Here is a 17,185-nt window from a genome sequence, read left to right on the forward strand (position 1 = left end):
TAATTTTTATACATATATGTAAAAAAAAAAATTGTTTACTTTTTAAATGTATAGCGGTCAGCAAAATGTTGATGGTAAACATTAGAAAATTAAAGTGCAACATCTTACTGATGTATAATAATATCTGTATTGAGTGCCACTGCCTGACAACCTCAAGCAGCATTAAAAAAAATTACCATCTAGGAGCCTGCACTGTGTTAATTGGGCCAGATCTCAAGATTCATAGTGAATAAGGACTTACATTTTGGTCTGTTTCTCAACCAAAGCCATTGTATTACTTCAAAAGACATGGATTAAACCACTCGAATCGTTTGGATTACCTTTATGCTGCTTTTATGACTTTTTTGGAGTTTCGGACCCCATTGACTTATGGACAAAAACACTGAAAATATCTTTGTGTTCCGCAGAAGGAAGAAAGTCATCCAAGCTTGAGACGATCATGAGGGAATTATAATTTATTTTGACAAAAACGAATCCTTAATGGATTCCACTGCATGCGTAATGTTTTCTTAATTCCAAATTCTCCGAAAATCCTTATTTATAGACATATGTTAGTACCCATAGACATATATGACAACAATTGTTTACCAAAATGATCTGTTCATCACAATTAGTGTGAATTCAAATCTTTTCACAAGTTCAATGTACTGATCCTTTTAAAATAATGGAGAACACATTATCTGATACATTCCTGTAGGCATCATGCCATTGAACACATTATCTATACTAAAGGTAGACAGAAAGACAACAACATTTTCCAACTTAAATCATGTTCAGGAATATTTGCTGCATCTAAAAGACATTCTGAAACACTATGAAGAATTACATAATTCAGACACATATAAAATGGTTCTGTTTAGGATAATGTAGCGCTGGTTTGGTTTACACCACTGAAGAAAAGAGGAATGCATTTCACTGTAGCAGTAATTCAAACAGACTCTTAAGGTTAGACTCCAGGGTACCAAAATACCACCAGTAAAACAACTAAGACAACACAAAATTGGACGTCTGAAGTAGACAAAGGCATGTCTACAGTGAGAACAAAGGAAAAGCTGAAGCAGTCCACAGGTTTGTAAAGACAATGTGGTATCAAAACAGAACACCAAAACAATGGGTAGTATTATCAGTAGTTCATCCAAAACAGAAAGTTCAGTCATAATTTCATCTGATGCCATTGCAGCCCATATATGCTGTTATTTTCATTGGAACACAAAGGGACATGGTGTTTTTGGTCATTTTTGGAGCTTGACAGCTCTGGTCACTATGAACTTTGTGAAGATTCTTCAACAATTCTCCTTATGTGTTTCACAGCATTCAGGTTTGGAATGAGAGGAGGGTGAGTACATACAATTTAGTTCATTGTTCATCTTTGGGTGTATCTTTGAAACATTTCATCAGAACAAATAAACTTTGGTAGAACACCATGATAGTTTGTCCAATCTCAATGGAACAAACCCACATTCAATACGTTTCTCTTAATGACATCCTGGTTTTCCGGTTTACTGTAATGTTGCTATGAACATTGATGACTAAACATGACACAGATTCTGGATGGACCTGAATTAGCATTTCAGCGTAACACCTGCAGTAATCTCTCTCATAAGGTTGGACGTTGGACAGGCACTCAAAGGGTGGGTTCTTTGAAGTAAGAGGAAAGAGAACATCTGATCCGGTCACACAAGCAAACTCACTCTCCCTAAACATGCTCGAACTCTCTCAGAAACAATAATCTGCTGCACTGTTCACATCCATTTTAAAGGAGTGGTGTGGCATGGTATTTAAAGATCTGGGCAACTTTCCCAAAAGTTAGGCCTAACCACAGGAATTGCTGGGAAGGTTGATTCATGATCACCATTGTGCCCTTGAGAAAGGCACTTAACCTCAGATCACTACAGGGTGGACAGTCCCTGTAATAAGTGTACTGCAGATCCCTATGGAAAATAAAGGCTCTTTCAAAAACCTAGTGAGCTCTCTACATAGGCAGCTTCCTTCTAAGGAGGCATTCTAACTGAAATGGCAACTCACTCTACATAATCAGCAAGACAGTAAGAATATAGCAAATAATATAGTTCAAGATCACACGCTTCATTGTCTGTGAAGATATAAGTTGTAATATATAAATACATACAGTATAGTATGTTGTGGATACAGTCTGTGCGTGCTCTACAGCAGTGGTTCCCAAACTGGGTGCCGCCACGACTGGCTAGGGGTGCCGTAAAATTGTAATAGCCACCCTTTATTAAAAGTACCATCAATACCCACATTCTGTTTGACAAGATCTGGCCGTTTCAAGCATTCACATGCATACTGTATTTCTGCACAAGCTGTAAAGAGCACTAGTGTCTCTCTGTGGATGCAGTTGCACATGTGAAATGCACTTCTTGGTAAAATTGATACAATATTAATGAAAACACAGCCGATAATGTAATATTAAAGTGCAAGCAGACAGGACAAAAAATCTTTCATTCAAAAAATACAAAAACAAATTCAAATCTGTGCGATGTGTACATGAGGCTGCATGTACACATCACACAATTTGAATTTGTTTTTGTATTTTGTAATAGACCTTCTTCTATCTGTAATAGGCCTATCGTTAATTTTAATCATACAGCAATATTGACAAGAAAAAGTGTTAAAAAAAAAAAAAAAAAAAAAAAAAAAGTGTCGGCTAAATGACAAATAGCCAAAAAATGTATATAGGTGAGATGTATTGTTCTAACTTACATATTCCTTGACGTTTTTGGTTTTCACTGCTTTGTAGGAGTAGTACGCTGGGTACAGGTTTCCAAAAACCAGCCTGTGCAAATAAACAAAGGGTGAAATAAATAAACAATTTCTCCTCAAGCAGGGGGATGAATAGGTTTGGTACTATTAAACATTCTTCCATTATTCCCATCTGCATGACTAACTCAATTAAAAACCACTTCTCCCATTGATTGTGTTACAAGATAAACAACGATTTCCTTCCTTTCCAAAAAAAGAAATAAAAGAATGGAGAGATAGAGAGTACAGGAGATATCTAATGTGAAACATGTCCTAAAACAGATTGTTTCCATATGGCCTGCAGTGGATAGACAGCAGGGCTGAAACGATTAGTCGACATTATCAACAAGGTTGACAAAAATGTAGGTTGTTGAATAGTCGTTTGATCTCATTTAATGTAACATGAGATCACATTAAATCCTAATGATAACACGCGAGAGCAGCACTGCAGCTCACACCTGACTGAGGAGAGGAAGAATTACACAAATCACAGTCCAGATGCACTCCAAACAGCTTCAGTTGATGTAGATCACAAAGTATGAAGGAATTATAAGGTAAAAATACAAAATAAGTGCTATGTGATAAGATGCGCTGAAGAAGCAGAGGCAACTGAGACTTGTCCTCTGCCACCCGGATTGAGGCGAATAACCGTGCCACCACAAGGACCTACTAATTAGTGGGAATTGGGCATTAAAATTGGGAGAAAAAGGGATAAATAAATAAAATTGTTAGTTAAAGATGGACTGAAGAGAACAGAAAGGTGAGAGAGGGTAGTCTTCGCCCCATTGTACACTGCAACAAAATACATTTTTGTTTTGGTTTAGTTTTGGCTTGTTTTCCAATATAAATATCTAAAACTAATTTAAAACAACGTATATTTTCTTTAGCAGCTATACTGCAGAACAAAATAACGTACCTGAGAATGTTGAATATAATATTAAAAATAAATATATTTTAAAATAAATAAAAATCCTTTAAAAAAAGATGCATTTACTTGAGAAGAGAATAGATCTTGAATATAAGTATATTTTGTCTTTAATGCACTCACAGAAGTATGACCAAGTGAAAAAATACACTTATATACAAAATACACTTATATTTAAGATATATTCTCTTAAAGCAAGTCTAAATATCTTATATGTTGCTTCTCAAGTAAATTTATCTTGTTTTAAGGAATTTTAAATTATTTAAAATGGACTAAACACTTGATTACAATAGGTTTTTTGCAGTGAATTTCTTTACTGAATTAAACTTAATAAAAGTAATTTTCCCTTTAATTCAGTGAATGTCATTTAGAGGTATTTTTAAAAGATGATATGGTCTTCTTTAATATAAGCAAGCACATTTAATATAACCTCTAAGTTAGGGCACAAGCTGAATAATCGGTTAAGACCTAATGATTAATCGTTGCAGTACAAGCTGAATAATCTTTCTAATAATCGTTAGATTAGTCAATTATCAAAATAATCATTAGTTGCAGCCCTAACAGACAGCAGGGTGGTGTGTTTTTGGTAGGGAAGGGAATGTGCAAAGAAAGATTTCTAGTGATCCACCGGAATTTCCGCCAACAAAAGGTTTCAACAGATACCATAAATTTTAATATATGTATGGTTTATAGAAATGTTAACAGTAAAAATCAGAGTGCACGTGTGCAAATGATCTGTCGACATTTACATTAAATCCAATTGTTCCCTTGAACAATTGGATTTAATGTAAATGTCGACAGATGATGCTCTCTTGGAAGAAAAAGTTAACGTTTGATGTTGAGGCACCGTTTGGGCAAGAATTTTATTTTCAGTACATCTCCAAGATTTTAATTTCATCCCTTGAGTGACTGACCCGAGAGACTAGCCAATATACCAGCAGATGGGCCCAGTGCCAGCCCTTTATTTGCGGCCCATTTATTATGTTCCACTTGGCTAAATTTGCGGGAGAACCTGCAGAAAAATTCATACTACACCCACCAGTGATAGCGAACCCCCTCCTTGTGTAAGACTCCCAGTGGCACTGGGCAATTAGTGTTCAGATAAAGTTTGGAACTGGAAATTTTGTGGAAAAATATAGGAACTGAATGATTTCCAGAACTTTCGAGTCCGTTAAACATTCTTGAATGTGCATTCTTCAGCCTGTGCAGGTGGAACAACATATTAAAATACTCAAGTAGTCAGCAGCATGGCAACACCACTCATAAATCTACAGAGCAACCAGTGTATTTGTGTAACCAGTGACAGATTTTCTGTCATGTTTAATTTTTTTGGAGTCTACCATTGTGGAGAAGAGTGGAGCTAATGGTTAGGTCATGGTTGGGTACATTATTACTGAAAAATCTGTGTTTTGCCTTTCTTATGAAGCAAATACTGAGGGATCATCAGTATAATGACTGATTGGTCACTCAGTTGGTCAATCAAAAATCTAACTTTGTATAAAGCTTTGATTATAGAAAAATATGCATCTTGAAATTGAGTTTTAATCTGTAAACCACTTACAGTTCATTATTGTTATTGTTGATGATATATCAATTTCATTCATTAACATTAACGACCCAAAAAGACACGCAATGCCGCTAAATTGTGCCTGCTCTGTCTCATCTCAGCCCGAATGTTAAAGACATTTCTGATGCTACTTTTGTTCTGTGTACATGAAATGCTGCATCAGCCACGCCACGGTCTCGTAATGAACCAAAAACATTATTACACTTCTCATCTAAAATATTTTTGCACTTTTCAGTCTCATAATAACATAAAATAGAAGGTTGTGTTTTGGGCTCTCTCTCTCTCGTGCGCCAGTCAGTTCAGTCAGCTCCTCCCCCGCTGCTGAAAACTCACGCGCTCACTGATAACTGCACTGGAGTATTCCTGGATCCATCCAATGTTATTTGGTTGAGGATGACACATTTTTGAGGCAAGTAATGTTAACCGGCACTCTACATTGGGAGTAAATCACTCACATATGCGAGTAAATTTCGCATTATGAGACCAAAAAATTTCTGTTATTAGCCACTGACAACAAGTAAACATTATAATTTCGCTAGTCAATGATAGAGTTGTGTTGTTTCAAAACACTGAGTCCCTTTCACTAAATAAATAGCAGTTGATTAAGCTGGATTCAGCCTCATCTTTCCCTGCATGATGTCTCATGCACGCAGGAAAAACACTTGTGTCTCATTCAGTTGACTTCCGATCTCAGGGAACCGCGGACATCATGTGAAGATGAACCACTTCTCAAGCGCTCTGATGTGCACGCCATCTACAGAGACTTGCGCCAAACTCCCGTGAAAATATAAACAAGGTATAAACGTATTAATTTTGTGAACGCAATCTGTAATGTCAAATCTGGTCATTGTGAGTTTATTCATGCAGTGTTAATAACAGGCAGTGAGACAGAGATGCCCTGCTCTATTTCTGTGGAGATGATAACATCCAAGAAACAGAATCTCGAAGTCTTCATTCATGAGAAATAAGGGCTTGTGAGTTAATCAGAGAGCCTTAAAATAATGTGTGAAAGTGAAGAATTTAAGTCAGAAATATTTTTCTATTGCATAATATAGTGTAATATAATAGCTATACAGGTTGGCAGGGCTACAACAGAAGCAAAAGTAAACAAGAAAGAAAGTTACAATCATGATGATTAATGTAAATTAAAGTTAATAGCATTACTAGGTTAATTGGCATAACGTTACACTGCTTACGGCTTCACTAGCTAGCTATTGAAAGGCAGGCATTGGCTCCGTTTGTGAACAGCTGTCAAGTAACCCTGGCTGGAGGTGAAGAGCATCATGTATATGGGGAAGAATTGGGGGTGCTGTTTCTCACAATTCAATTTCTTTCAAAGTTGCTTACTGCAGCTTTAAGAGTACAAAACTGTTTACAAGAGCACAACACTAGCCTCTTAATTATGCTCTCAAAGTGAACCAGATGGAAGTATTTAACTTTAAAATGTACAACATTTTCTTACGGGGGGGAGCATGACCCTGGACCGCCCCTAGAGGGTCAGAGGTCCACACCCCAGTCTGAAAAGTCCTGTGGGAAACACTGGAGCATAGGGTTGTGCCGATGGACGATGGCTGACCAACATCACGATGTAGAGCCACCATCGTGATGCCACGCCCCCTTTTGCGAGTCTTGCTAGTGTGACTCACTAATCCAAGTCTCTTCTATAGTTAACCTAAAAACTTTGCAGGGATTGCTCTGTAAATTAAATTGAAAAGATAACTAATGCATATATGCTATTTTAAATACTGTAGTATACGCCAGAGACATGACGTGTTAGTCTGTGAAAATACCGTGTCAGGCAGGCTGCACAAATATTGATTGTTAGCTTCGTCTTTTTTTTACATGTCTTACACTGTACATTTAGATTAAAATATTTTATGTTGTATGCTACAAGAAAATAGCCTTTATTCATTAATTATTAGTAGTTGTAGTGTCTCAGAAAATCTTGCTCATTGTCACATAGCTCTTGTATACACTGAAGCGGCAGTTTAAGATAAACCCAGACCAGCGAACGTCAAATAACTTTTGTCTGGTTAATACATTTAAAGAAAAATTTCCTTGGCCATAAATCCATAATGTCAAATCAAATGAAAGAAACAAGGTGAATATGAATAACACACATTTATTAAAACATAGAAGAACAACAAATAAAACAAGAAAACGGAACAACACTCAGACCGAAACTCGGCATTAACATTTCACTTATAATTAGCAGCACAATTAACTTCAGCACAGGCTACAAAATAAATTATGTTATTGAAATATTGTAAAGTGGTCATATGAACTACACAAATGAACGTTTAAAAAATAATATGCAAAATCGAATAGCTCCGCAACGGATGGCGAAAAATGCGTAAAGAAGTCTAATATCTTTCACCATAGACCATGTTTAAATTTCGATGTTTCTGGCCAGAAATACCAACATATTCACTTTATCTGGTTTTAATAAGCGGATTGGAGTAACTACACTACCCGCTGTGCTGAAGACCCGCTCTGATGGAGTACTGGTAGCACATATGCACAGATATTTCCGTGCTAATCTTGCCATGAACGGAAACCTTTTGTCATTCGTTTTCCACCAAGTCAGCGGGTCCTCTTCCCCATCAATGGCCATTTCCTGCAGGTACATGGTCATTTCTGCCTCGACCTTTTGCTCATCAGTGAGCGTGGCTGTGGCTGCTCTCTTCGCAAGAAGGCTGCCCAAAGACGACTTTTTTTCTTAGAGCTAATATATTAAAAAGCCCGGATGAGTAGGCTACTAATTAGTTGGGCTAGTAAAATAACGAAATTATAGTTTTTCAGTAGAAAAAAATATCTATGTAAAGAGATATATTAAAATAAAAAGTGTTTAAAAGTGCACAACTCTTCTTAAGTGGAAGAAATATTTTTCCCCTTACGTGCAACCTATTGGAAAGCCGGGTGAGTCAGTTGGGATAGTAAAATAACGAAATTATAGTTTTTAAGTGGAAAATAGTATTTATGTAAAGAGATATATTAAAATAAAAAGTGCACAACTCTTCTTAAGTGAAAGCTAAAAAAAAATGCTTCACGTGTCGTGCAACCTACTGATAAAGCGCCGACGAGTCATTAGGTGGGTTAGTAAAATAACGAAATTATCATTTTAAATATAATTTTTGAAAATTATATGAAATTATATAACCCCGCCCCGCCCCACCGACGATATCATCGTCCATCGTGATGTTTTACTGTCAACATCGTCAACTGCCAATTTAGGGGACATCGCCCAACCCTACTGGAGCATACATTTTATAATTTTGTTTCATATTTTAAACTGCATATTTTCATTTGTTTCCTATTTCTATATTCATAATTTTATATTTAAAACATTAATCTCAAAATGTTGACACCCATTTTCTTGCATTGTATGGACCTACAGAGCCAAGATATTCTTCTAAAAGTCTTAATTTGTGTTCTGCTGAAGAAAGTAAGTCATACACATCTGGGATGGCATGAAGGTGAGTAAATGAGAGAATTTTCATTTTTGGGTTGACTATCCCTTTAATGCTGCTCAGAGTATACGTAAATGCATTTACGTAGCAATTACAATATCCTAAATAATTTTCCACTTTTACGCATTCTGTTTGGACTGTCTGGTGGATCACACTCCAGTTTATAAATACTGTACTGTTGTTGACCATTGCATGGCACAGTGTCATGTGTCATCAAATACAACTCAATTATAAAATTAAAAAGCTTTTATATGGTTTCTTCTGATATGACTGGAGTCTTCATCTCAATAGTCAGCACAGTAAAACCTTCTGCAAGAAGTTGTCTCTTTAATGTTTTACGTTTAGTCCTTTAAAGCACCACTGCTGTTGCAGCCATTTAAGTGCTGCATCGAGAACACAGTTCAAGATGATCGCTGTCAGACATGAAATCCTTTCCTGTGAATAATACTCTCGTTTTTGTGGAGAGATTAAAGTCTTCTGCTGATCCTGTCTGACACCGCTTACATAAATAGTTGCAGTAAAAAAGGTTTAAACTGCTAGATGTTGTGAAACAGATGTTGTGTACACGGAATCTTACAGTTATGTGCTCTGAATGCGCAGCAAGGATCACCCTGAAGCTTCTTATTCTTACTTTAATAGGTTTGTGCACTACGATGTTATATTTACTTAACCTATTTATTTGTTGAATATCCTTTTGTTACCAAGTTGAAGTTCTGTGCTTAGTGTCCATATATCATTCTGAAAGGCATCTGATTGGGGCCACGTGAACATAATACAGACTACTCGATTATGAAAATTGGAAGTTTTGCACATCCCTAATACACGTATACATTTTGGGCCCAGACGCAGAATGCCTGTTGCACAGATTGTATGTGCCACAGTGCTGCTGACAGGCAAAGATCCTGCTTGCATTTGTTTCAACATGGCATGCAGATTTTTCAGAGATTTCACAGGCAGGAACCAACCTTGATACTGCTGCTCCCTGAAACCTGTGTTTCACTTTTAGATACTCGAGTTTGTGCCATGAAAAATGCCATTAACCGAAGGCCGAAAGAGTTGTTTGAAGTAGATTTTAGCGAACTGTCTTGGGTTAAAGCATTCCCTCTGAGATGATTTAGAGGTAGTGTGAATGCAGACAGACAGTGTTCTTGACTCAGCAGTGCTAAAACAGGGGACAGTTTGTCCTACTTCAGCTGCCAATAATAGATGATATGGAACCCAGAAATTCAGCCCACGCCAATATCATAGACTGAATGCTCGGCTTTTATGCAGTTTACACATGCTGTAACAGACTTATGACAGTAGCATATCTGTGATTTTTCCTGATAAAATCATACATGACTACCTGTTTGGACAGGCTTATGGCGAGGCCAATGAACAGCAAGTTTATGTTTAAACAGCAAGAACATGTGAGTAGGCTAGTCCATGCCTGTGCAAAACTCACCACAATTCTAAGTTGTTGTTGTTGTAGCTATGAGGTTGCTTAGGTGTTTGAGTGGTTTTAGTCCATTGCTATTAGGGATGTGCAATTACCAATTTTCATAATCAACTAGTCGGTCGGTTGTTTGAACATCTAGACAACTACTCAGTGTTCAAAATAATGTATAATTAGGCTCCGTTATGTTCATGTGACAGCAAACAGACGTGTTTTAGAGGTATATGGACACTAAGTGCAGAACTTCAACATAGTAACGATCAGCTATTCAACAAATTAAAAGGCTAAATAACTATAACATCATATCACACAAAATGATCAAAGTAGAAAAGAAATAAGAAAGGCACAAAACCGCTTGTGCATTCTGAACGCAGAATGACACACGTTAACATAAATGGAGTGTCTTCAGGACGATAATGCTAGATAATATTGCAGGTGCACTCCTGGTTCACAAAATCAAACAGTTTAGACCTTTTATACTGCAACTATTTAAGCAGTGTCAAATCTGCCAAATCACCTCACAAATATGGGAGTATTACTAACAGCAGAGGATTTAACACCCAACTGTGATGATCTTAAAATATATTGTTGATTTAGCACTTTGATTGCTGTAACAGCAGCATATAAAATGACTACACCTAAAGACAATATGTCTTGCAGAGGGTTTAACTGTGCTGACTATTACCATATTCACTGTTAAGCACAGAAAGTTATCATCGCAAAAAAGCTCTCCAAGAAGTTATGTCTCTCAATTAATTTGAGAAAAGCAGCTCCCATTAAAACCACCACCACTAAAAATATTTACAGTTGAAGTGAGTTTACATACACCTTAGCCAAATACATTTAAACTCGGTTTTTCATAATTCCTAACATTTAATTGTAGAAAACTTTCCCTGTCTTAGGACAGTTAGGATCACTACTTGATTTTAAGAATGTGAAATTTCAGAATAATAGGAGAGAGAATGATTTATTTCAGCTTTTATTTCTTTCATCACATTCCCAGTGGGTATGTGATGGGAATATTTCCCCACCTTTGGCCAAAATCAAGTTGTTTCTAATCAACTACTGTAAAACCCTAGCTTTAATATACGGATATGATATTTTAGACCAATGAGAGTTTACAATGGATGGGGGTGCCCAATAGACAGAATGTCCTATAATTTGTAACGGTTGCCAAGACAAAAATGCAAAACAAAACATGCAAGTAGGGTAGGGAACCTAGAATCGGTTCATGTTTAGTTCTAAATATGAACCGATTCTTTACAAAATACCGGATGATATTCGTGAATTTTGGTTCAGTTAACTGCCTCTGGAACTGCTATGGTTATGTCATGTGACTTTAGACCTGTGAGACTTTAATCAAGCAGTGCAGTTTCTGACTGGTTGTTCAAATGACAATGTTTAAAGTTTTGTAATAAAGAAATGTTATATATATATATAAAAAAAATGAATAAATGAAATATGCCATCACATTTCTTGTTTGTTTAGATACAGTCCAGATACAGATATAGATATAATTATTGTATTAGATATATGTCTCTAATAAAAATTCAGCAAACACACCTTTTACAAGAATTGCATTAAATTAATTTCTGATTGGTTATATTTTTTCTGTAGAAATCTTAAAGGATCTCATCATTTGGCAACAGACTGCAGAGGACATAAATCCAATAAGAATTGCATTTCTTATTTTCAAATAATCTTCCTCAAAGTACTAAAAGAACTACTTGAATCATTACTGGAACCGGAATCGCTAATAGCACCTTTCCACCGAAATTGCGATGGTTCTCGTGCAGATCCTGTGTTCTGCTGGTTCATGGCCGGGGCAATCGTAAACCTGCCACACTTTTCCACTGACCTGATAGCCGAATGCTGATGTAACAGGTTACTGACTACGTGGTAGTTTCACGTGACTACCTCAAACATAAACAAACATGGCACATCACAGTGTGTTTGTATACAACTTTTACAGTTGTTTTTGAGGACATATATTTTAGTTATATTTTTACCCCCTTTTCCCAATGTGCTCTAATTCCTCGTGGTGGTGTAGTGACTCGCCTCAATATGCCTCCGCATCGTAGACCGTCAAGCCATGCATCTTATCACTTGGCTTGTTGAATGCGTCCGCGGAGATGTAGCATTTGTTGGAGGCTTCACGCTACTCTCTGTGGTATCACAACTCCTGGTGTGGTAGTCAGCGTCTTTACTGGCTGAGCTACCCAGGCCCAAAGGACATATTTATTAATCATACAGATTAATGCAATCCATCGTTATTACATTGCTCAACAAGATTGTCAGAGACATCTACACTAACGATGACAGGTAATGTAATTATATTATATGAACTATGGCTTAACTTGCTAAGTTTTGTAAACTGTTACAGTGGAATCATTATTAACATTGGTGTAGCAGATGACTGTATTTGGATTTTTGCCATAGCATATAATAATACTGATTGAGAATCCCACCATTTTACTTAACAGATAGCCGCATTCTTCTAAACTTAGTAAGCAGCTGGTCAAAAATCCCCTTACAGAACAAAACAATGCACAAAATAAGATGACAACAGTGTAAGAAAATCTAACGAAGTTGCCAAATATAACAACTTACTGAGATCAGCTAGAGAGGACACCTGTGATCCACTGTTTATCATGAGCATTATTGGCTGATTTCAATTCCTCGGTTAGTTAGCAGGCTGGTCGGTGTCGAGTCCAAAACACTGTTGCTCTATCCACTGTCGGTTTTGATTATATCCTTCTTATGGATACAAGATTTGTCACTGTTTTTAAATAATAATTGAAGTGCTATCAAAACTATGATGCAAAAAACTTTTTCCCAAATCCATGAATAGATTTGTATTAGTTAAATTCTTTCATATATACGGTGTTTCCTGAAGTTAAAATATTTCACAATGTATGACTGTACCTTTAAATATTTATGTATTTACACATTTATTACAGTTACTACATGACAAATGTGTAACATGTTTCTTTAGATGCACTTGTGCGATTTACTGTACATTAAGTTTACACTGATATGTATATCAAGCGCTAAATTGGTACTGTCCCTTTAAGAGAATTGCTGTGTTTACGGTTGAATTGAAAAGTGTTTACAGTTGAGTGTAGCAAACATTAACGAGATAGAAGTGGTAACAGTGAGATTAAGACAAATCCGGACCCTCTGCAGCCAAATAAGATCAATTTCCTTCAGGCCACGCACACTGTAAAATACAAGGCTTGTTAATCGCCAGCTTCTTATTCAGTAACTTGTTTTTAAGAGTACTCAACCACAAAATTACTCAAAAATGCACATCCCTAGTTAGGACATTGTGTTAGTCATGATTTGTATACAAAGACAGAACCTGTTGATGAGTCCACATACATTAAATTTGTGAGTTTAAAACAAAAAACTAATTTAAAAAATTTAAAAAACTAAATTACTAGCCTAATGCCAATGTCTTCTCGCATCCTGTCTTATCACTGACATAAACAGCCCTGCCAATTGTTAGATATCATCGTTGTGTAGGTTACTGCTGACTCATTCTCCGTTTATATGGAAACCAAATACACTTCCAAGAACAGACTTCAGAAACATATCTAGCTCTATGAACAATGAAACATGCAGGGGAAATGATACAAACAGGCATCCTCTCTTTACCAGTATGTAAAAAGCTGTTGAGAGTGTATTAGCCCAAGATATTTCATATTTCCAAAGAACAAATGTGGATCTGGGCTAAAGTCTCTTCAGATAGCAGGTATGTTAATGAGAAACAAATCATATCGGGCGGTATAACCTAATATATTAAATAACCATAAGGTAAAGTAAACAATGCTTTCTCAATTGTTGTTTTGTTTTATTTGTTTTTGAAAACGATGGATGCAACCAAAAAAGATACGATTGTTCATAAAATAACAAATGAATGATAGTGTCTGGCATCAGTGGAAAGACAATTAAGCGAAAAAACCTCAAAACTAATAATATAATTAAATGATAGATCTAACTCTAAATTCAAATTTGATGTGCAACAGTCGAAGCCATAGTGAAATTGACAAAGAAAGACAAATGCATGCATGTAGCCGCAATATTCTACATCAGGGGTGGGGAACCTTTTTTCCATTAAGGGACATTTGAGTATTTACAAAATTATTTGTGGCCCATACAATTGCTTGCAATTTCTTATTCAGTTACGTGCTCACACACCAAAAACACTAAAAAGTCTGTCTATTATACAATATTTTGTGTTGTGCATTAAAAGTCTAGGCCTTCAGTCTGATTCATCCCATTAAGAAAACACAGATTCACAATGAAAAAGACACCCTATGCCTTTGGGCATCATACATTATGTTGCAGCTAACTAATAATACCAATTGACATTTTAAAAACACGTCCACGCACAAAAGCCAGAACTTGAAAGGACACTTAATGTTCAAGAAGCCTAATTTGAACTGCAGCATGACTGTTTTGTGAAATGAACATCTCCCTAACAGACCTTCAAAAATATAATTTTTCATATGAATTCACCGAGGAGATCTATAATACCTGGAAAATTTAATAATATTTTCGATTTAAATGTTACTTGCAATAAATTTAGTTTCGTCAGGGTACACGGTTATGCTGCGTTCCATTCAAGTTGAATGTGGGATATTCCTACTTGATATCTCCGACCATAAATGCATTCCATTCCCCGATATTTGGAACTAGCAACCCAACTGATAAACAATACTGCAGTGCTACCATTTGTGCTACATTATCAAAAGAGATTATGTTTCCTACACAGGTTTCTGCAGGCATTTGTTAAACAAGCTTTAATATCATGTAAAATCATGGAAACTAATTTATCAATATTACTTAAAGTGAATGTTTATCACTTACTTTGTGTATCTCCATGAGTGTAGACATGTTTGTGTGACATCATGCCCCTGCATTTCAGGCAAAATCACAATTGAGAATTTCTGCACAAGCTTAAAAGATGTAATTCTGACTTCAAGATGCATTCCATTGCACTTTTCCTAGTAGGACTCGAATGGAACGCGGCACTATTCAAAACTTGATCTGACACTGAATGCTCAAGCAGCCTAATTTACACTTAGAAAAATCCTGATGTTGCTATGACAATGCAAAAAGCACTTACCAATTTACTTGAAGTGAAAATCAGTCCTCATTTCCTGTTTAATAAATTAAACAATCACACGGTCATGCAGAACATCTCGTGTTTTTAAATCCATAAGGATCTATTTCTCAATGGTGATAGCTGCTTTTTTTGCTTTCAAATTACATCACTTAAAGCATGATTGTGTCACTCAGGGCAAGCTAGAAGGCATTGACCAGGAGATATCCTAAAGATCACACCCACAAAAACAAATAAAACAATCTGATTGGCTGATGAATCTGACAACCTGACATTAGTTGCACTGTTGAGGGATTCTGTGGAAATTCTGAAGGCCTGAGGGGGTGGAGCTCAAACTCACATGCTGCTTCCTGCATCTAATTTGTGAAAAAGTGGTCACACTTCACTTGTAAGCATTAAGGAATAAATTCTCACTGGATAAACCTTAAATTTTTCTCTATTTGTTTGTATATTAATTAAGAGTGGAAAGTGATTGAAAATACATAGACAAAAGGATGAAAAATATTTATTTGGAATGTTAGTCCAGCAGAGAAGGCTTTGCTGGCCCTGAGAATATGCCACTGTTGTTGTTATCATTTAAAAATATTTTTAAACATTATTTGAAATAATTTTTTCTCAAATGGCCTCGCGGGCCAGGTAATATGTTCTCACGGTCTTTATACGGCCCTGAGGCCTGACGTTCCCCACCCCTGTTCTACATTAAAGTGATGTAAGCAATTTCAGCCGTTCTATTTCCACGAGACTGAGCCTTTGGATAAGCCACGCCACCTCTTTCCAAAACCCTGAACTCCAAAGATACCAAACTTAGCTTTATTGAGAGCAGAAACTGTTATTAAAAACAACAGTAGTAAAATAGCGCCCTCATCTGAAAACTGTAATAAACAACATGGAAAAAAAAAATGCATTTTGCATTTACATTTATTCATTTGGCTTTTATCCAAAGCAACTTACAAAAGAGGAAAACATAAGCGAATCATCTTAATAAGGAGACGAAAAGTGCCATACTACAAAGTTTCACTATCATCAGAATAGTATACAAAACAGATTTAAGTGCAACAAGTTTTATTTTTTAGTGACTGGTTAAGTGCTCTTGGAAAATTTGTGTTTTTAGCCGTTTTTTGAAGATAGAGAGTCAGCCAGCTTCACGGATTGAGTTGGGAAGGTCATTCCACCAACGTGGTATGATGAAACTGAAAGTACGGAAAGTGTTTTGGTGCCTCTTTGTTTTGTTATGACAAGGCGACGTTCGTTAGCCGACCGCAGGCTTCTGGTGGGAACGTAGCTCTGCAGTGACTGTTTTGTATGCCAGCATCAGGGGCTTGAATTTAGTACGTGCATGAATCGGCAGCCAGTGGAGAGAGACAAAGAGTGGTGTAACATGTGCTCTCTTAGGTTCATTAAAGACCAGACATGCTGCTGCATTCTGGATCATTTGCAGAGGTCTAATAGCACATGCAGGAAGGCCTGCAATGAGAGTGTTACAGTAGTCCAGTCTAGTTATGACAAGTGACTGAACGAGCAGTTTTGTGGCATGTGCAGAGAGGAAAGTTCTTATCTTCCTGATATTTTAGAGTGTAAATCTACATGATTTTGCAGTCTTTGAGATCTGATCTGTGAAATTTAGCTCATCATCAATGGTTACCCCTAGATTTCTGACTGTTTTGGAAGGCAAAACTGTAGTTGGACCCAGCTGGACAGTTATTTTGCCTCAATAATTCACTGCATGTTACACCATCTTAATAATAGATTCTACCTCGTCTTGACTTGTTTGGGACACATTTTGCCCAGCAGTAACTTACTATCCAAGTCAACAAAATTGTCAGTGAAGAGCATGCTTAAGATGAAATATGAGACAATTAATTTGTGAAGAAAACAAAGAGCATACAAGGTAAATATC

At 36.5% G+C, this 17,185-nt stretch overlaps 1 protein-coding gene across 1 annotated transcript in view; it reads right to left on the reverse strand.

The window, feature by feature from the left end:
* LOC127626595 (receptor expression-enhancing protein 3-like) overlaps window positions 1-17,185 on the reverse strand; it is a 56,514-nt gene that overhangs the window by 32,088 nt on the left and 7,241 nt on the right. Inside the window, exon 2 of the mRNA XM_052102497.1 lies at window positions 2,725-2,797. Within this exon, the coding sequence (XP_051958457.1) occupies window positions 2,725-2,797 (73 nt within the window). The remainder of the gene's footprint in view (window positions 1-2,724; window positions 2,798-17,185) is intronic.

Source organism: Xyrauchen texanus, chromosome 33 (genome assembly GCF_025860055.1).
Source record: "Xyrauchen texanus isolate HMW12.3.18 chromosome 33, RBS_HiC_50CHRs, whole genome shotgun sequence".
NCBI lineage: Eukaryota > Metazoa > Chordata > Actinopteri > Cypriniformes > Catostomidae > Xyrauchen > Xyrauchen texanus.